Genomic DNA, 17,748 nt, shown 5'->3' with positions numbered 1-17,748 from the left:
GATTTTTAAATCTTTTAATATTATAAAAAACTCAATTGGTATGAAACTGAGAAATCTTGTATTAAAAGAAAATCATGACAATAAAAATAAAACTATTTTGAATTTATTTTGAACTCAAATACTACTCTCAATTATAAAACTAATAAATCATGACTATAAAAATTAAAAAAATATAAACATATATATGCAATAAAAAAAAATTCTTTAAAAAATTTATCACCGTCTATTATATAAATTGCTTGAAAAAATGACTTGAAGAGCATCACATGAAACAAATATGAGCATATGGGTCATTAATTTTTAAGTTAAAAAACTTTTAAAAAAGCTTTACTTATGGAACCTTTTGAGTGGGATGACATCTTCTGGTAAAGAATCAAGAAAGATTATTACAAATATGAGGGTAAAAACAGCATAAAAAACATAATTAAATCCAACTAAAAGATACGAGATGATTTGTCGTATTTGCCTCGAGGTGCTTAGGGCAATTTTTTTTTTTTTTATAAGGCATATATGCTTGAAGGAACGTGATACTTTGAGTGTGTGAGTGTGAAACCATTTTGTATTATTATGAAGAAGCGTTTGATTTTGAAACTTTAGCCAAATAATTAAATAAAACTAGAGTAACAAAAAAAGTTGAACTTTGTTATCTTATTTAAATAAATTTTTATTTTTTAATTGTATCTAAATAATTTTTTATTTTTTATTTTACACTCAAATAAAATTTTATTTTCATCTAATTTATTTAAGATGGTATATTTATTTTGGCAAAAAAAATAATTTCAAATTCATTATTTAATTTAATTAATTTATGTAGTTATTTTTAAGATTTTAATTTCAGCATCTATAATTTTTTTATTCTCAAATTGCTTATTCTTTTGTAAAAAATATATATTTCAAATCTATTGATATCCATATTCCCTATCCCCAAACTACAATCAGTGTGCACAAATTTATGCCTCAGACAATGGTTAAAATTTAGTCTTCTAATTTATCTAAAATAATAAAATTAAAGAAAAAATACTTTCCAAATTGGGTTATTGCATTAATTCTTAATTCATGATGGATAAAGGTTGATGATTCAAGTAAAAATCTTAGGAAAAAAACACCCAAAGAGGTTAAAAAGAAAAAAAAAAAAAAAGGAGTTTTTGGCTAGTATTTCTTTTAATTATTTTAATTATTAATCATGGAAATTTTGCCAATCATTTAGACAAATATATCCGAATTAATTACTAAAATAAAGGGCATTATCCATTAATTTAGTTTAGGAAAACGAAACTAGCACATAAACTATAGTAACCAAAGGCTAAATGAGCAAACCTACACATATACGTATGCTTATATAAAGCATATTGAGGTTTGCATTTTTATTTGTAGTCATATTTAGGCCATAAAGTTTAAGTTTTTTTTGGCTTAAGAAGTAACATAATCCATGGTCAAATAACTTCAACCAAACTGATCATGATCAGTTGTTCTTATTGAGCTCTTGGAGAAGAAAGTTGATCTTATCAGCAGTCAATGGCTTTTCAAAGCAATAATCCAATCCTGCCTCCATGAAAGCTTGCTTCTCATATGGTGAATCACGGGAAGTTACACCAACGATCAAGCTATTCACTCCCATAGCTTGCAACTCCTTGGTTGCCTGTAACATATACCAAAAAATGTTCAATTAAACTTATCCGTTAATAAATTTTAGATTCAAATCTCTGGTATTAATATTTTTTTCGAAATGTTTAAGCCCTTTCGATTCAACAAAGCAAGGATCAGAAGGACTCATTACTTGTATTATCATAAAGAGTAAACCCCAACTTTGAAATTTTTATCTCATTATGTGCTTGTAACTTTTGTTAGAGTCCAAGCAAATTGATTTTTGAAAACTATATACACACCTCAGCACCATCCATGACAGGCATTTCCTTGTCAATTAGAATGAGATTGAAAGTAGCTCCAAAATGGCAAAGATCAACAGCCTTTTTTCCATTTTCAACGACTTGAACCTTTAGTCCAAATTTTTTGAGGTGCATTTCATGGAGTTTTTGGATGAGAGGATCATCATCAGCAACTAGCACAGTGAAGTTGTTGCTGTTGTCAACCATATCTTCAGCTCCATCAACCTTATTCATGCTCAATGAACTCGATGCACCTTTTCCAAGCACAATTTTTCAACCTTCTGCTTCTTTCAAACATAGAAAAGGTTAGCTATAAGAAGTCATGAAAATTTTACTCAACTTAAAGCAATAACATGTAAATAGGTAAAAAGAAGATACATAGCTTAATTTGATTACCTCACTGCTAGTTTTTTGCTTACTTGAATGCTAATTTTAAGAGATGAATAGGTAAAAAGAAGATCATTCATATTTTTTTATTTTTATCAATTTAATTATAATTCTTTTTTATTAAAATCTTTTATAATAAATATAATCAATTATCTTCATTTCATTTTATTCATAAATCTTTGGACCCATTTTGGATCAATTTTAGCGTTTGGTAGATAGATAAAACCTTAATAAACTTCAATCAAAATATTAAAGTTTGATGATGCGTTGGCAACAAAAAAAAAAAGATTTTCATGATGTGATTCTTATTTTAAATGTTGAATAATTTTGTGTGTTTAAGATTGAATTTTTTTTTTTCTTTGAATCAAAATACCGCCATTATCCCATAATTTTAACTACAATTTGGTTGGTAGTTCAGTCTTGCTTTTAGCAATGAAAACGGGTTTAAAGGGAAAGAAGCTGTATTATTTCCATTAAACCAAGCAAAAAGTAGAAACTTTTTTTATATTTTTATTTTAGATATGAATTATGATAAAGGTTAAAGGCATTGATGCCAACTACTCATCAATTCATTACAAAGGCATGTCCAATTCCAACATTAGAATCCACTGAATTCCATTACATTCACGACAAAGCAAACAGTTGAAGAAACAGGTTATTGCAGAAGAACCAAAAGAGTTAAAAAAAAAGTTCATGTCAGATCCTAGAATCCAAGGCCATGATGGTGCTGAGATTCATGGGGTTCATGTACTCATTAGAGCCAGTCATTATCTGTTCCACAATCAATCTGTTAGCCTTCTCTGATGGATGGAATGGATCCCAAAATGCATAGAGAGCTCTGTTGGGACACAAATTGGACAATCGAGTGCATAGACCAAGTCCATTGTAAGGTCCTTGCCCACAACAGGCTATCTGTGATGTTGTAAATCCTGTTCAAAACATGACAAAGATCCAAGTTAGAAAAGACATAATTTTGTAGCGTTTTAGATTTTGGAAGGCAGGGAAGTACCAAAGGCTCGAGGGTCGCTAATGAAATCATTGTGCATTTTTTGAGTGTTTGCACTAACGAAGACATCTCTGCCAATTTTCCTGTTGAGTCCATTTAACATCTGAACAAGTTGTGGGTTGTAAAAGGATGCAGCGCGTTGCAGTTCTTCTGAGCATCCGCCATTGGTGCCCCGCATAGCCAGTTCTGCTGGAACACAGCCCATTGGTCCAGTGCCTGTCACTAGAACCCTGCGTGCTCCCTGCTTGTATAGCTTCTGCAATAATAATGATGAAGAATACTCAGGGTTTGTAGTTAAATAAGTGAAGAACCAAAAAGAGCTAATAATAAAGTTAAAGCAGCCCACAACCGTGTGGTTATGGGTAGTGTTCGATTCTTAGTTCAAGTAATTAGGATTCAAATCCTAACAAGTTTAAGTATAAAAAAGAAAAAAGTCCAAGCAGAAAATGAGTGATGTTTGCTTGCTTGCAAAGCCAAACATGAAACATGTGCTTTGTGCAACCTCAATTTTTTTTTTACAAAGAAGCTACAGCCTGGGGATAAAGGAAGGGATTGCAGATGTTAGAATTCGAACCATAAACTTCTAAATGTCATCTCTTAAGGATTGCTACATTAACCAATTGAGTTAAGGTTTCAGCCTCAATTTTGTCCCTTATTCACACAAGGAAGTTATAATATCCACCATCTTTAAAATGTTGCCAACTTTCATGTGACTGCCAGTGCATGGTAAAGATGCAGATCAGGGCAAGACAATTTGTACCGAAAATAAAAAAGGAAAAAGAAACTACCATCAAGAGGCTTCGATATTTCGAAATGAGAAACTTAACATAATCAGGCAAGTTGTATTGGCGAGATCTTGCAGAGTAGGACACCAAGTAGTAGTTGTTGACAAAATCGTTACCACCAACAGTAATGAGGACGAGTGCTTGGTTTACAAGTTGATGAGCTTGCCTCGATCCAATGAGAGCAGACAGTCTTCGCTTATATTCTTGAAACAACTCCAACTGTCTATACATTCTCAATATATTTACCTGTAATTGTGACACATTTTGGGTTATTGACATATTGTCGTATTGGCTTATAGCAGCATTTCTTGTTAAAAAACGGCTATCTATTCAAGCAAGCATAGCATGATCTTCTACTTTTAAATAAAAGATTAATATCACAAATGACCTTTAAACTGTAATAAAATGTTTAACCTGATATTTAAACTTTAAAAATCTCTAATATAATTTTTAAATAATGAATGATCTGCTAATTAATATGATATTTATATCTAACATTGTTAACTTCAAATGATGACACATAATTGACTAACAACCCTCCAAATGCAACATTTATTAAGAGATTTATATTTCAAATATCACATTATAGATTTTTAAAATTCAGATTCTACATTAAATGTTTCACTACAGTCCATAGCCATTCATGTTATTATCTCTTAAATAAACTTTTATGGTGGAAAGAAATGAGGCTGATTAGCTGCTAACTTACAAATTGAACTCCAGTGTCATTAAGGATTCCCACGCCAGCTGAAGCAAAGTTGGCACCAACAAGCAGCTTTCTCCCATTAAACTCTGGGCTCAAATATGGCAATGGAGATTCTGATAAGCCAATTTGCTCACCTGGCAAGCATTAATTCAATTGACTTAAATAAATACATTTTATTGCCTCATTTTCTGTAGACAAGAATATAACAAAATTAAAAAAGAACAAGGACAATAACATGACTATGACTATTATTAGAAACTTAACCAATCAGGTCTGGGATGTTAAGGCCATTAGAGAAACGCCCGGTGGGTCTTCGAGTTGGATAATCAATTCCATAAGGGGGTGAATCTGCACGAGCAGTTGTTGCAAGGTAGTTGTTGTTGCCACTGTCAACAAGTGAATCACCAAAAACAAAGAATGCTCGACCTCGAGCCTCAGCTATGGGAACAATACTCCCCAAGGCCAATATGAAAACCAAGACCATCAAAAAATCAGAAAATGTTGATGAAGAAGCCATTAGCATTATCACAAGAAACAAAAGAAGAATTCTGTGGGAATATGAAAATAATGGGGTTGCTTTATAGAGCTGGAATTTCAGCAACCATTGAATTAAAGAGAAGCTACAAAGCAAAAAGCAAGCTGTTTTGGTAGTTGTATACTCATACCAACTTTTGCTCTTCCTTTTAAATCACCGCCAAGAGATGTGAAAATGGAATTGCACCTTTATCAGGAAATTTATTGATAGTGTTGCATTTTTCATGATAATGATCTGTCTGTCCTGGCTACTGGATCTCAGTCACAGCGGGCTAGGGAAGATATGAATTTATATGATACTTCAGACTTTTTGTGTAGATCAATAATGGAAATAAACCATGTAATTGGTGTATTAAGCATATCATTGAAGGTCATCATTTTAACCAGTGCCAGTGGCATATTACAGATATACAAATAGCAGGAAGTCATATTCTTTCTTAAAATAAAGCTTTGTTTAAAAGGCACTGAGATAACTTTCAGTTTTTTTTGTCCTTTCTTTTTCCTTCTCAAATGAAGGCTAGAACGCTTAAATGGCTCTGCTGTTTTGGATAGCTTTATCAAACATTTATATCCAAGGAAACATTGTTGTTTTAAGTACATAAATTATCTTCTCAAGAGTTAGAATCTAGAAGTAATTCTCTGATCAATATCCTCAATTTTGTGGATGCATATCGCTGTAATCTTGTACATTCGCTTTCCTGCAATTGTTTCTTAGTTCAACTCTCTGAAATTTCGAATGAGATGCCTCTCCGTTTGAGTCACTTGTTTTATGAATAATCTGTCTGGCATTGCTTACTCTTCAAAAGTTACGGATAAAATTTGAACTTCACATTGAAATATCAAGACCAAATAGAAATTGACACAGAAATTAAACAAAATCCATTGGCATTAGATCAGTTGGAAAGTTGTCAACGAAAAATGTCAATCAGGATGTGGAATCTAAAGCTATAATGATGCTGTGGTTCATTGGATACATGAATTTGGTAGAGCCGATCATGATTTGTTGCAATCAATTTGTTTGCCTTCTCTGGGGGATGGAAATGCATACCAGAATGCGTATATCTCTCTGTTGGGCACAAGTTGGAGAGCATTGTACATACCGTTATACGGTCCTTGCCCACAGCATGCCATTTGTAATGTAGTAAACCCTGCCAAATCATAACATATGCATGTCAAAATCCAAAATGCAACTGCTTCATGATCATTACCAGCTAGAAATCATTACATAGTTGCATGGAATGGTAGGAAAGCTGACATAATATATGCTTGAGGGTCACTAACAAAATCCTGCACATTTGTTGTATATTTTCAGGGATGAAGACATCACTGGCAACCTTTCTGTTTAGTCCATTTACCATCTGAACTAGTTGTGGGTTATTCAAAGACGCAGCTCATTGCAGTTCAGCTGAACATCAACCATTTGTTCCCTCATGGCTAATTCTGCTGGAACACAACCTAATGGTCTAGTGCCTGTCACAAGAACATGGCGTGCTCGCAGTCATCTGACATTGCATCACTTGCATATTTGAGGGGAAAAAACTGTTGGAAAGTAAAGATGGGAAATGGAATCACAATAAAAAGTTTCCGATAATCTGAGTTGAGAAACTTCACATAATCTGGCAAATTATATTGAAGAGACCTTGCTGAGTAGGCACCAAGTAGTAATTGTTCACAAAATCATTGCCACCAACAGTGATGAGAACAAGTGTGTTAGTGTGTTAGTGGTTGAAGCAACTAAGTATGGCATTTCTGCTGGAACTTTCTGACAGCAGATTAGTCTAGGTAAAATGATGGGTCTGTGCATGGTGACCCATGCTGTTAGGCCAACTACTTTTGTATTTTTGAAGCCTATAAATTAATGAAATGAAGCTCATGATCATATGAGCCAATTTACTTCAAGTAACAAATTAGTTTCTCTTGTTTTCTGCTCTAAATCCTTCAATTGGTATCAGAGCATTCCTTAAGTTCTTAGAGGATCTGTGAGTCCCAAAAATTGAGTGAAAAGCCATCAAACACTTTCCAGCCAGCCTTTGTCAACCTTAAATAGCCTCAAGCAATTGCTCCTTACCTCCACCTCCTATTTTTTCTGGTGAAAACTACCAGATATGGGCTGTCAAAATGAAGACTTATTTGAGTGTTTTTGATTTGTGGGAAGTGGTGGAAAATGAGAAGGAACCACCACAACTTCCTGCAAATCCAACAGTAACTCAAATGAAAAATTATAGTGAAGAAAAGGCAAAGAGGTACAAGGCTAAAAGCTGTATTGAGTCTTCAGTTTCTGATGACATATTCATTAGAATCATGACTTGTGAAACTGCAAAACAAGCTTGGGATGTGCTCAAGGAAGAGTTTCAAGGCAGTGACAAGACAAGACAAATGCAAGTGTTGAATCTTAGAAGAGAGTTTGAAGTCTTAAAGATGAAGGAGTCTGAAAATTTAAAGGAGTACAATGACAGACTCATGAAGATAGTAAACAAGATTAGATTACTTGGTGAGGAGCTGTCAGATAAAAGAATTATAGAGAAGGTTCTTGTCAGCTTACCAGAGAGGTTTGAGTCAAAAATCTCATCCTTTGAAGACTCTAAGGACCTGACCAAGATAACTCCAGCAAAATTGTTCAATGCTCTACAAGCTCAAGAGCAAATAAGGGCTATCAGACAAGAGGATTCAACAGGAGGTGCTTTTACAGCCAAGGAGAAAGACAAGATGCAAACAGAAAGCAAAGGCAGAAAACAAGGAGATCAAAGAAACCAAGGTTCTAGAAACAGTGAAAAGAAAAGAAAATTTCCAACATGCTCTCACTGTAAAAAGACTACTCACTTGGAGAAATATTGTTGGTACAGACCTAACATACAATGTAGGTACTGTAAGCAGCTTGGTCACATGGAGAAGGTATGTAAAAACAAAAAACAGCAGCAGCCAGATTAACAAGCCAGAGTTACTGACAATCAACAACAGCTAGAAGAGCAAGTTTTTGTTACAACTTGCTATGGAACCAGAACCTCCTCCAGTGCATGGCTCATTGACAGTGGCTGCACACACCATATGGCATCTGATATCAACATATTCAAAGAACTAGACAAGACCTGCACCTCTAAAGTCAGAATAGGTAATGGTAATTTCATAGAAGTCAAAGGAAAAGGAGTAGTGGCAGTTGAGACACCAACAGGTACCAAACTCATTTCAGATGTGTTATTTATGCCCAAAATAGATCAAAACCTGTTGAGTGTAAGACAGTTGCTAGAAAATAACTACTTTTTAGTCTTCAAAGACAAGGCATGCATAATTCATGATCCCACTGGCCATGAATTCTTTACTGTTAATATGAAAGGAAAATGTTTTTCCTTGAATTGGCATGAAGCAAACTCCTCTGCATATGTTACTTCACATGATGAATCTTCTTTATGGCATAAAAGGATGGGACATTTCAACTACAATGCATTGAATTTCATGCATAAAAATGATCTTGTATTAAACATGCCTACTGTTGAAGTCAGTGCTGGAGTGTGTGAAGTCTGTCAACTAGGAAAACAAAGTAAGTTGCCATTTGCAATTAACAATGCATGGAAGGCAACTGAAAAATTACAACTTGTTCATACTGATGTTTGTGGTCCTATGAGAACCTTGTCCTTGAATGGCAGTAGATATTTCATTGCTTTTATAAATGATTTTACTAGAATGTGTTGGATTTACTTCATGAAACAAAAGTCTGAAGTTGCAAATGTATTTTGGAAGTTCAAGGCTTGGATTGAGAATCAAAGTGGCTGCAAAATCAAGATCATAAGGTCAGACAATGGTACTGAATACACATCTGACAGATTTAATGAGTTTTGTGAAGTTGCAGGAATTGAACACCAACTGACAACAACTTACACTCCACAACAAAATGGAGTCAGTGAAAGGAAGAATAGAACAATCATGGAGATGGCAAGATGCATACTGTTTGAGAAGAATCTTCCAAAGAAATTTTGGGCAGAGGCAGTCAATACCTCTGTCTACTTGCTCAACAGGCTGCCCATAAAAGCTTTGAAGGGAAACACTCTTTTTGAAGCCTGGAATGGAAGCAAACCATCAGTGCACCACCTCAGAATTTTTGGCAGCATCTGTTATGTGTTCGTTCCTGATATCAAAAGGGACAAGCTTGATCAAAAAGCAGAAATATGTATTTTTCTGGGCTATAGCAACATCACCAAAGGCTATAAGACTTACAACCCACTTACAGGCAAGATGATTGTAAGTAAAAATGTGAGATTTAATGAGCAAGCTGCCTGAAATTGGAAAAAATCAAAGGGAGAATCAGTCAAGCAAATTGCTGCAAACATGATAAGCTTCCAAAATCAAGAAGATTATATGTTTGAAAATGAAATCATTGATCATGAACCAGTGAGAGGAATCAGACCACTCACAGATATTTATCAAAGATTAAATGTTGCCATTCTTGAACCTGCAAGCTTTGAAGAAGCTGTCAAATTTTCAGAGTGGAGAAATGCCATGAAAGAGGAGATTCAAATGATTGAAAAAAATCAAACATGGATGCTGGTTGACAGACCAAGTAACAAAAACATCATTGGTGTCAAATGGATTTTCAGAACAAAGTTGAATGCTGATGGTTCCATCAACAAACTTAAAGCTAGATTGGTAGCTAAAGGCTACTCCCAACAGCTTGGTGTTGATTTTTCAGAGACATTTGCTCTAGTTGCAAGGTTGGACACTATAAGGCTGCTATTAGCCTTAGCAACTCAGCAAAGTTGGAAAATATACCAACTTGATGTCAAATCTACCTTCTTGAATGGTCTACATTGAACAACCTGATGGTTTTGTTGCCAAGGGACATGAAGGCAAAGTCTATCTACTCAAGAAGGCTTTGTATGGATTAAAACAAGCTCCCAGAGTGTGGAATTCCAGAATTGATGATCATTTACTGAAGTTAAGATTCAAGAAAAGCCTCAGTGAAGCAACATTGTACATTAAAGTTTTTAACAGTAATGATCTGTTGATTGTTTCTTTATATGTTGATGATCTTCTGGTGACAGGTAGTAAATCAACTCTTATGGAAGATTTTAAGCTCCAAATGCAAGAAATTTTTGAGATGACAGACATGGGAGAAATGTCTTATTTTCTTGGAATGGAGATTCATCAAGACCAACAAGGAATCTTCATTTGTCAAAGAAAATATGCAAATGAAATCCTGAATAAGTTTGGGATGGAAAATTACAAACCAGTCATCACTCCTTTGGCTCAAAATGAGAAACTTGTTAAGGAAAATGGAGCTAACAAAGTTGATGGCTCTATTTATAGAAGCTTGGTTGGTTGCTTATTGTATTTGACAGCAACAAGGCCAGACATCATGTATGCTGTAAATTTACTCTCTAGGTTCATGCAAAATCCTAGTGAGTTGCATTTTAAGGCTGCAAAAAGAGTGTTGAGATATGTCAAAGGAACCAATGAACTTGGAATTTGGTTCAAGAAGAATGACAGTTCAAGATTGGTAGGATTCACAGACAGTGACTGGGCTGGCTCTCATGAAGACATGAAAAGCACTTCATGCTATGTGTTTTTCATTGGATTAAATGTGTTCAGCTGGAATTCAAAGAAACAAGGAACAATGGCTCAATCAACAGCAGAAGCAGAGTATATAGCTGTTGCAGCTGCTGTTAATCAAGCAATTTGGCTAAGGAAAATTCTGTTGGATTTGAGTCAAAAGTAAGATGATCCAACAGAAATTTTTTATGATAATCAGTCAGCAGTTGCAATGGTCAAGAACCATGTATTTCATGGAAGAACTAAGCATATTAAGATCAAGTATCACTTTATTAGAGAAGTTGAAGCTGAGAATGAAGTGAAACTGGTGCATTGCAAGTCAGAAGATCAAATTACAGATACTCTGACCAAAGCCTTACCAAAGGCAAGGTTTGAAACATTAAGGAAAAGTCTTGGTGTTTCCAGCAGAAATACCAAGGAGGAGTGTTAGTGTGTTAGTGGTTGAAGCATGTTAGTGTGTTAGTGGTTGAAGCAACTAAGTATGGCATTTCTGCTGGAACTTTCTGACAGCAGATTAGTCTAGGTAAAATGATAGGTCTGTGCATGGTGACCCATGCTGTTAGGCCAACTACTTTTGTATTTTTGAAGCCTATAAATTAATGAAATGAAGCTCATGATCATATGAGCCAATTTACTTCAAGTAACAGATTAGTTTCTCTTGTTTTCTGCTCTAAATCCTTCAAAGTGCCTAGTTTACAAGTCTGCACGTTTGCTCAGCTCCAATGAGGGCACTCAATCTTTGCTTTATTTTTCAAAGTAATCAAATTGTCTGAACATTCTTATTATATTTACCTCCAAATTGGAAATTCTATGTTACAGCTCAAATTAGAATACAAGCTTCTATACAGTAGTTCATATAGTCAAAGTTTTTGCAGGATTACAGGGAAATTTATATGAAACAAAAGAAAAGTTAAAATGAGAATTGAAAGATATCAAGCCAAAGGCAATTTGGATAGAAATTCAAATTTTGCCGATGAATATTAATTATTGCTGCTTATAAGAATATGTATGCAGTAGGAGAAAAAGCACCAAAGATTCTTCCTATTTATTAGCTGTGGCAAATGGACCCTCAGTAACAAGGGCGGCAAACTTACTAATTGAATTCCAGTGTCATTAAGGATTCCAACCCTGCTAAGCAAAGTTGGCACCATTAAGCAGCTTTTGTCCTCTGAGCCCTGGACTCATGTATGGCAATTGGTGTTGTGATAAACCAATTTGCTGGCCTGATCAGACAAGTACAGAAATGACTTAAATACTTATACATGTTCAAAGACAACCAAACAACGTTGGAAAGTTAATAACTCAAGTTGGAACCTAACTAATGAGTCTGGGATGATAAGGCCATTAGAGAAACTGCCTGTTGATCTGTCAGTTGGGTAATCAAACCCATAAGGGGGAGAACCCGCACAAGCAGTTGTCACAAGGTAGTTGTTGTTTCCACCATAAAGTGAATCACCAAATACAAAGAATTCTCAAGCTTCAGCTTGGATAAAAACAGCTTCTAGAGCAAATACAAAGGCCTAAAACTATCCAAGAATTTCTATTTTTGGCCAAACATAACACCTACCCTTTAAACCCCGGCAACCCCTAATTTTCACTTACCTGGCTGTATGAAGTTGCTGAATCTCGAGACAACACCACAAGTCCTAGTATCTTCTTCAACACTGGGTGCCATTGGGCATTGTCATGAAAGACTATCGTATGGTTTAAGATACTAATATCGTTCCTAGGATAGACATTGATATCTTTGCAACCATACCAGAACATGGTGATAAAAACTTGCCACCATGCTAGATCAATCTGCATTCTGCGATTGCCAATTCAATATTAATGTCAACTTTGATTAGCAAAGAAAATAATCTGCAACAGACATGATCAGTACGTGAATTACTTTCATATTAAGAAAGTTATCTTATAGCTATTATAGAAAAATTTTTCTTTTCTTTTCTTTCTGACTCTTTGTGACTGCTTTTGCACGTGACAATTGCCTGTTCCATCATCAAGCATTTGGGTGACAGTAAAGTTCCCTGTAAGTCATTTATGACTCCAACAGTCCAACTATAATATGCCATAACATCAAACTCAATGAATACATTTCTCTCTCTTATCATCATTCAATCATATCAACACCAGAAGTTGTTTGTTTCCGAACTTCTACTTAGGAATCAAAACCAGATTGGTTTAGCCTAGAAAATTGAATTGATAAGATACAATATGTTGGTGCAGGTAACCAAGGTAGACCAATAATCATACTTCAAAACAATTTTGGTTGTTCAGAATAATTTTTCGCTTTCATGGTTAGGATCATGACAAAAGCAAATGAACCTTCTGGTTCAATTAATTAAGTACTCTTTCCCATATGGATATACTCATTCAATGGAGAAGGAAAAAGCAAAACATTTTTTATATTTGAGATTATCAAAAATTAAATTATGACAAAATTAAAAATTTAACACTCTTTTAACAGATCTCGTAGTAACGCCCTTAATACTTTTAGCTTTGCTTCCATGTGATACGTGTAAATGGCTTTTGCAGTTGAATTGAACTTAATACCCCAAACCCCCAAAGAATTATTTCCGTTGGACCGCCCACAGTCATTGCAAAGATCAAAACGCAATAAATAATGACATCCAATCAATCAAGAGAGATTTTGTACATGTGTTAATTTTACCAGGCAAATTAATTAATATTTGCACATGTTTAGAAAAAAGTAAATGGTAGCTGATGCCCTTAAAATTAATTAAACCTTTTTAATTAAATTGCTAAATCAAAACCTATGGCATTTTCTCCTACATATATACATATATATATATATGCATGGGCATCAATGATGAACATTGATGACAGCCAATCACAATGGATCAGGACGTGGAATTTTCAAGTCTATTCACCAACAGATGAGGTGGAAAATACATTCTACGGTGTTAGAGGTTGAAGTAGATAGTCATTATTGAGCTTTTACCTAACAAATTAAAATTGCAAGTAAAGAGGCTATTCAAGAGGCCATCTATTTAGTGTTGATTCCAAAATATTTTCTCTAGTGAAGGATTGGTCAAGAGTCAAGAGTGGGCCTCCATGAGTTCAAATGGAAGAGCTTAGGTATGAGGATCTAGAAGTTTAATGCATCACTAAAGCTTGAACTAAATGCACTCATGAATTGATTTAGTGAAAAATGCATTTATTTCGAGTTCCTCTTTAAATTTTGAATTTGAACTCTTTTCTTCAAATAAAAAAAAAATAAAAGAATGAACATTAACTTGGGTATTGCAAAAGCACAACAAAACGCTATAGTTTTATCCCTATCTTTATTGAAATAAAGAACACAAGGCACCATGGGATTTATCGTAACTTGAACTAAAAATAATTGTAACTAATTTAATTAATTTTCGAGTTTGGAACATATTTCTTTGCATCCATTTTGCAGACAAAAAAAAATTTTCTCCTTAACCAAGTAAGGTGTGATATTTACTATGAAAATGAAAGTATCAAGATTGACCCATTAGATGAGAAACCAAACAAAAAGCAAAAGATCATAACAGATAGAGGGTAGATGGCAAGAATTTAATTTCACAATGGGCCAAAGATGGATCCCTTACGTCTCTTGTGGCTTTACCAACCCGGCATATAAGAAAATAGCATGTGATTTGAACATTGACCAAAAACATTATTAAATATGAAATGCCAATTAACATCCTACGGATTAGCCTATGTTCATCCTTAATGTTAGTAACCAAAGTAATGAGATGCCGCGTCGGTCGATAAGGTCTATTTATTTTTCATTTTCTAGTAAGTTTGAAGTTTTGTAATATAGTTCTCTGCATGTAATGTTCCATTCTTATATCAAAATATTATAAAAATTTATTATGACATATATAAAGATTAAAATTTATATTTATTAGATGTTTTTTATAAAATAAAACCGTAAAAATTTTAAATTAAAATGGGTAATATATCATAAATTGGATATGGATCTCCACATCATCTATATATCGCATTCATAAAAAAAGTTTTCAATAGATTTTGGGAAAATCTGAAATTTAAAATAAAATCAAACTTGAAAATGATAAGTTGGTTTGGTAAATAAAATAATTTCGATATTGACTCTTAAGCTAGTTAGTTACTATTGGCCAAAAACAAAAATGCCAGCTTATTGTTATTCAGACAATTCATAAGTCATTTATAACAAAATTTTGTTGTAATAAATGCTGAACAGCAACTTACATTAATTTCCTACCTTACTCCAGTGAGCTTGCATGTGAGGTTTATTAACTAATATGATTTGAATGGTTGACAAATGCAAAGAACAATGATTGGAATTTCAGATTTTAAAGATACAATATCATTTTTTTTTCATTTTCTTTTTTTTTAAATAATATGATTCGAGGTTTTGAATGTGTAGAGATAATGAAAAATGAATAATAGGAAACTACTGATTAATAATAAAACAGTTTGAAACATTACATTACAAATTATCAAGAAATTAATTCCAATCACAGGAACAACATTGTAATCAAATGCATGGCAAGGAAACAACAATGGTATAACACAAGGTGTTCTTGTCCTTGTTAGAATGCAACTAAGTCCTGGTGTTGGAGTCCAAAGCCAAGAGGGTGCTGAGATTCATGGGGCTCATGTAATTTGTTGAACCACTCAAGATCATGTCAACAATAATCCCATTAGCCCTTTCTGATGGATGGAATGGATCCCAGAAAGCATACTCGTCTCTATTCGAGCACAAATTTGATAACACAGTGCATAATCCCAGACCATTGTAGGGTCCTTGGCCACAACAAGCTATCTTTGACGTAGTAAATCCTGCACAGAAAAAGTATAGCATTCAACATATCATGTTAAAAACATTGATTTGATATGATTTTTAGTTCATCTCCATTGCTGGTTTTTATCATCTTCACCAGAAGAATCATTCTGCTTGTTTATGAAATTACAGGATTCATGATATTTGTTGAGAATTAATTATGATATACCTAAAATGAGTACCAAAAATAAAGGATTGCAAAGGGTCTCTTAAAGAGAAATAGAGTCAAGTCATGATCTTACTCCAACCTCATTAAGTGTTTTTCTTTTTGAGAGGGAAAATTTTGGAGCAAAATCCAAAATCTTTGGTAGCTTTCATTATAATTTCACAGTGATTGTACGTGGGGTAGGTTGCCCTAATAAATAAACTTTGGGTACTTTTCTTAATTAGGTCAACAAAATATCATACTTTTTTGTTGTTCATCCTTGGCCTCCATTCTGCAGTGTCTCTCTGCCTTCTATCAATTCTCCTCAATCTCATATCTAATTAATGCCTCATTCATTACTCTTAATTGTTGGTTTCCTTTTGATGTGACAAAAATAAAGAGTGATCAAATGTTGAATTATGGATTTACTTACCATAGGCTCCAGGGTTACTAACGAAATCATTGGTTTGTTGCTGTGTATTAGCAGCAATGAAGATATTTGCACCATACTCGTTATTGAGTTCATTTATCATTTCAACCAGCTGTGGATTATACAAGGCTGCAGCTCGTTGCAGCACAGGGTCACACTGACCACTAAGGCTCCTCAAGGCTAATTCCGCTGGAACACAACCCAACGGGCCGGTCCCGGTCACCAGAACCCTCCGAGCTCCCAGATCATGTAGTCTCTGCAATATAAATTGTGACAGTTTTGAAATGCATTTTTTTATGCATGTAAGTCAATGTGACACAAATTTAAAACCAAGGGGAAGAAATTTACCATTAGAATTTTTCTGTACTCAGAGATGAGATATCTAACATAATCTGGTAGATTGAATTGGCGAGATCTTGCAGAGAAGGGCACCAAGAAGTAGTTGTTCACAAAATCATTGCCACCCACAGTGATTAGGACAAGAGCATCGCTCACAATACGCTGTGCTTCGTCATATCCTACAAGGTCAGCCAACCGGGTCTGGTATTCTTCAAAGTATTGTAATTGCCTGAACATTCTTATAATGTTTATCTGCCAATGTATCATTTGAAAAAAAAAGGAAAGAATTAGGCAAAATGGGGCTTGGACTGTGTCCGTTTCCATGGAACTATGTAGATTTTATATGATTGAGAAAGAAATTTCAGGACTTACAAATTGGATGCCAGTGTCATTGAGGATTCCAATACCAGCAGAAGCAAAATTGGCACCAACAAGTAGCCTATCTCCCCTCAGTTCTGGACTAAAGTATGGCAATGTTGGCTCTGAGCCAAGTGCATCACCTGATACACACACACACACACATTAAGTCAATTCAATTAGCATGACATAGACAACATTGAAAGCACAACAAACAAAATAAACATGGAAAGAAAAACAGAAATCCCAACTGATAAAATCAGGAATGTTTTTGCCATTTGAGAAGCGGCCTGTGGGGCGACGACTAGGAGTATCAATGCCATATGGAGGTGAATCTGCTCTAGCAGTGGTTGCTAGGTAATTGTTGTTGCCATTGTCAACCAGAGAATCACCAAATACAAAAAATGCCCTGGCAGCTTCAACTTGAGTAGTTGAGGTTGCCATGACAAGCCCTAAAACCATCCATGAAGCAAGAACCACTGAGTTTGCCATGGATGCAGAAAGGAGAATAATACCCAGCTATCTCTTTATTGGAGACTGTCTTGGCATGTGTATCAAAGAATAGGTACTGCTTATATATAGGTAGGGGCTCTTGTTAAAGGAGAAAAACATAGCCTACACAAAGAAAAGCAATGTAGTACAGGCAGTTGTATTTGGCAATGCTATGAAGTCACCACTGACCACCCAACCCCTCACCCTCTCCCCAATTCAATTGAATCATCTACTTTTAATGCTCTGAATTAATGAATATAGTTCAATGTTTTAAGGCTTTCAAATCAATTTGGTTAGCTTTGCCTTAAATTTCATAATGGTAGG

General features: G+C 34.5%; 3 protein-coding genes and 1 pseudogene across 3 annotated transcripts; all 4 read right to left on the bottom strand.

Annotated features, from left to right (window-relative positions):
• Positions 1 to 1,383: 1,383 nt before the first annotated feature.
• Positions 1,384 to 2,147, bottom strand: LOC111295716 (two-component response regulator ARR22-like). The gene is made up of 2 exons (XM_022889356.2): positions 1,887 to 2,147; positions 1,384 to 1,639 (listed from the first exon to the last, which is right to left on the bottom strand). Exons 1-2 carry the CDS (start codon positions 2,118 to 2,120, stop codon positions 1,463 to 1,465), a joined length of 411 nt encoding a protein of 136 aa, XP_022745091.2. The 5' UTR covers positions 2,121 to 2,147; the 3' UTR covers positions 1,384 to 1,462.
• Positions 2,148 to 2,839: 692 nt separating this feature from the next.
• On the bottom strand, positions 2,840 to 5,293 carry LOC111294500 (GDSL esterase/lipase At5g18430-like). Its single transcript, XM_022887817.2, has 5 exons — positions 5,035 to 5,293; positions 4,774 to 4,904; positions 4,068 to 4,310; positions 3,283 to 3,535; positions 2,840 to 3,202 (listed from the first exon to the last, which is right to left on the bottom strand). The coding sequence occupies exons 1-5, from the start codon at positions 5,291 to 5,293 to the stop codon at positions 2,970 to 2,972; spliced, it is 1,119 nt and encodes a 372-aa protein (XP_022743552.2). The 3' UTR covers positions 2,840 to 2,969.
• An 879-nt stretch (positions 5,294 to 6,172) lies between these two features.
• Positions 6,173 to 12,956, bottom strand: LOC111294640 (GDSL esterase/lipase At5g18430-like; annotated as a pseudogene).
• A 2,291-nt stretch (positions 12,957 to 15,247) lies between these two features.
• On the bottom strand, positions 15,248 to 17,520 carry LOC111294401 (GDSL esterase/lipase At5g18430-like). Its single transcript, XM_022887694.2, has 5 exons — positions 17,184 to 17,520; positions 16,948 to 17,075; positions 16,585 to 16,827; positions 16,240 to 16,492; positions 15,248 to 15,660 (listed from the first exon to the last, which is right to left on the bottom strand). The coding sequence occupies exons 1-5, from the start codon at positions 17,422 to 17,424 to the stop codon at positions 15,422 to 15,424; spliced, it is 1,104 nt and encodes a 367-aa protein (XP_022743429.1). The 5' UTR covers positions 17,425 to 17,520; the 3' UTR covers positions 15,248 to 15,421.
• Positions 17,521 to 17,748: the final 228 nt, after the last annotated feature.

Source organism: Durio zibethinus, chromosome 14, assembly GCF_047325235.1.
Source record: "Durio zibethinus cultivar Kanyao isolate XHJ-2024 chromosome 14, ASM4732523v1, whole genome shotgun sequence".
Lineage (NCBI taxonomy): Eukaryota > Viridiplantae > Streptophyta > Magnoliopsida > Malvales > Malvaceae > Durio > Durio zibethinus.
The sequence above is the reverse complement of the archived record's forward strand: the minus strand, read 5'-3'. Positions and strand labels throughout refer to the sequence as shown.

Excerpts from the sequence above, each read along its gene's own strand:
- LOC111295716 (XM_022889356.2), bottom strand. The coding sequence starts at position 2,120 with ATGAATAAGGTTGATGGAGCTGAAGATATGGTTGACAACAGCAACAAC. Across the intron at positions 1,640-1,886 it reads CTGTCATGGATGGTGCTGAG|GCAACCAAGGAGTTGCAAGC; the intron begins GTGTGTATATAG and ends TATATGTTACAG.
- LOC111294500 (XM_022887817.2), bottom strand. The coding sequence starts at position 5,293 with ATGCTAATGGCTTCTTCATCAACATTTTCTGATTTTTTGATGGTCTTG. Across the intron at positions 4,905-5,034 it reads TAACATCCCAGACCTGATTG|GTGAGCAAATTGGCTTATCA; the intron begins GTTAAGTTTCTA and ends AATGCTTGCCAG. Across the intron at positions 3,536-4,067 it reads AATATCGAAGCCTCTTGATG|AAGCTATACAAGCAGGGAGC; the intron begins GTAGTTTCTTTT and ends TTATTATTGCAG.
- LOC111294401 (XM_022887694.2), bottom strand. The coding sequence starts at position 17,424 with ATGGCAAACTCAGTGGTTCTTGCTTCATGGATGGTTTTAGGGCTTGTC. Across the intron at positions 16,828-16,947 it reads ATGACACTGGCATCCAATTT|ATAAACATTATAAGAATGTT; the intron begins GTAAGTCCTGAA and ends ATACATTGGCAG. Across the intron at positions 15,661-16,239 it reads TAGTAACCCTGGAGCCTATG|GATTTACTACGTCAAAGATA; the intron begins GTAAGTAAATCC and ends TTTTCTGTGCAG.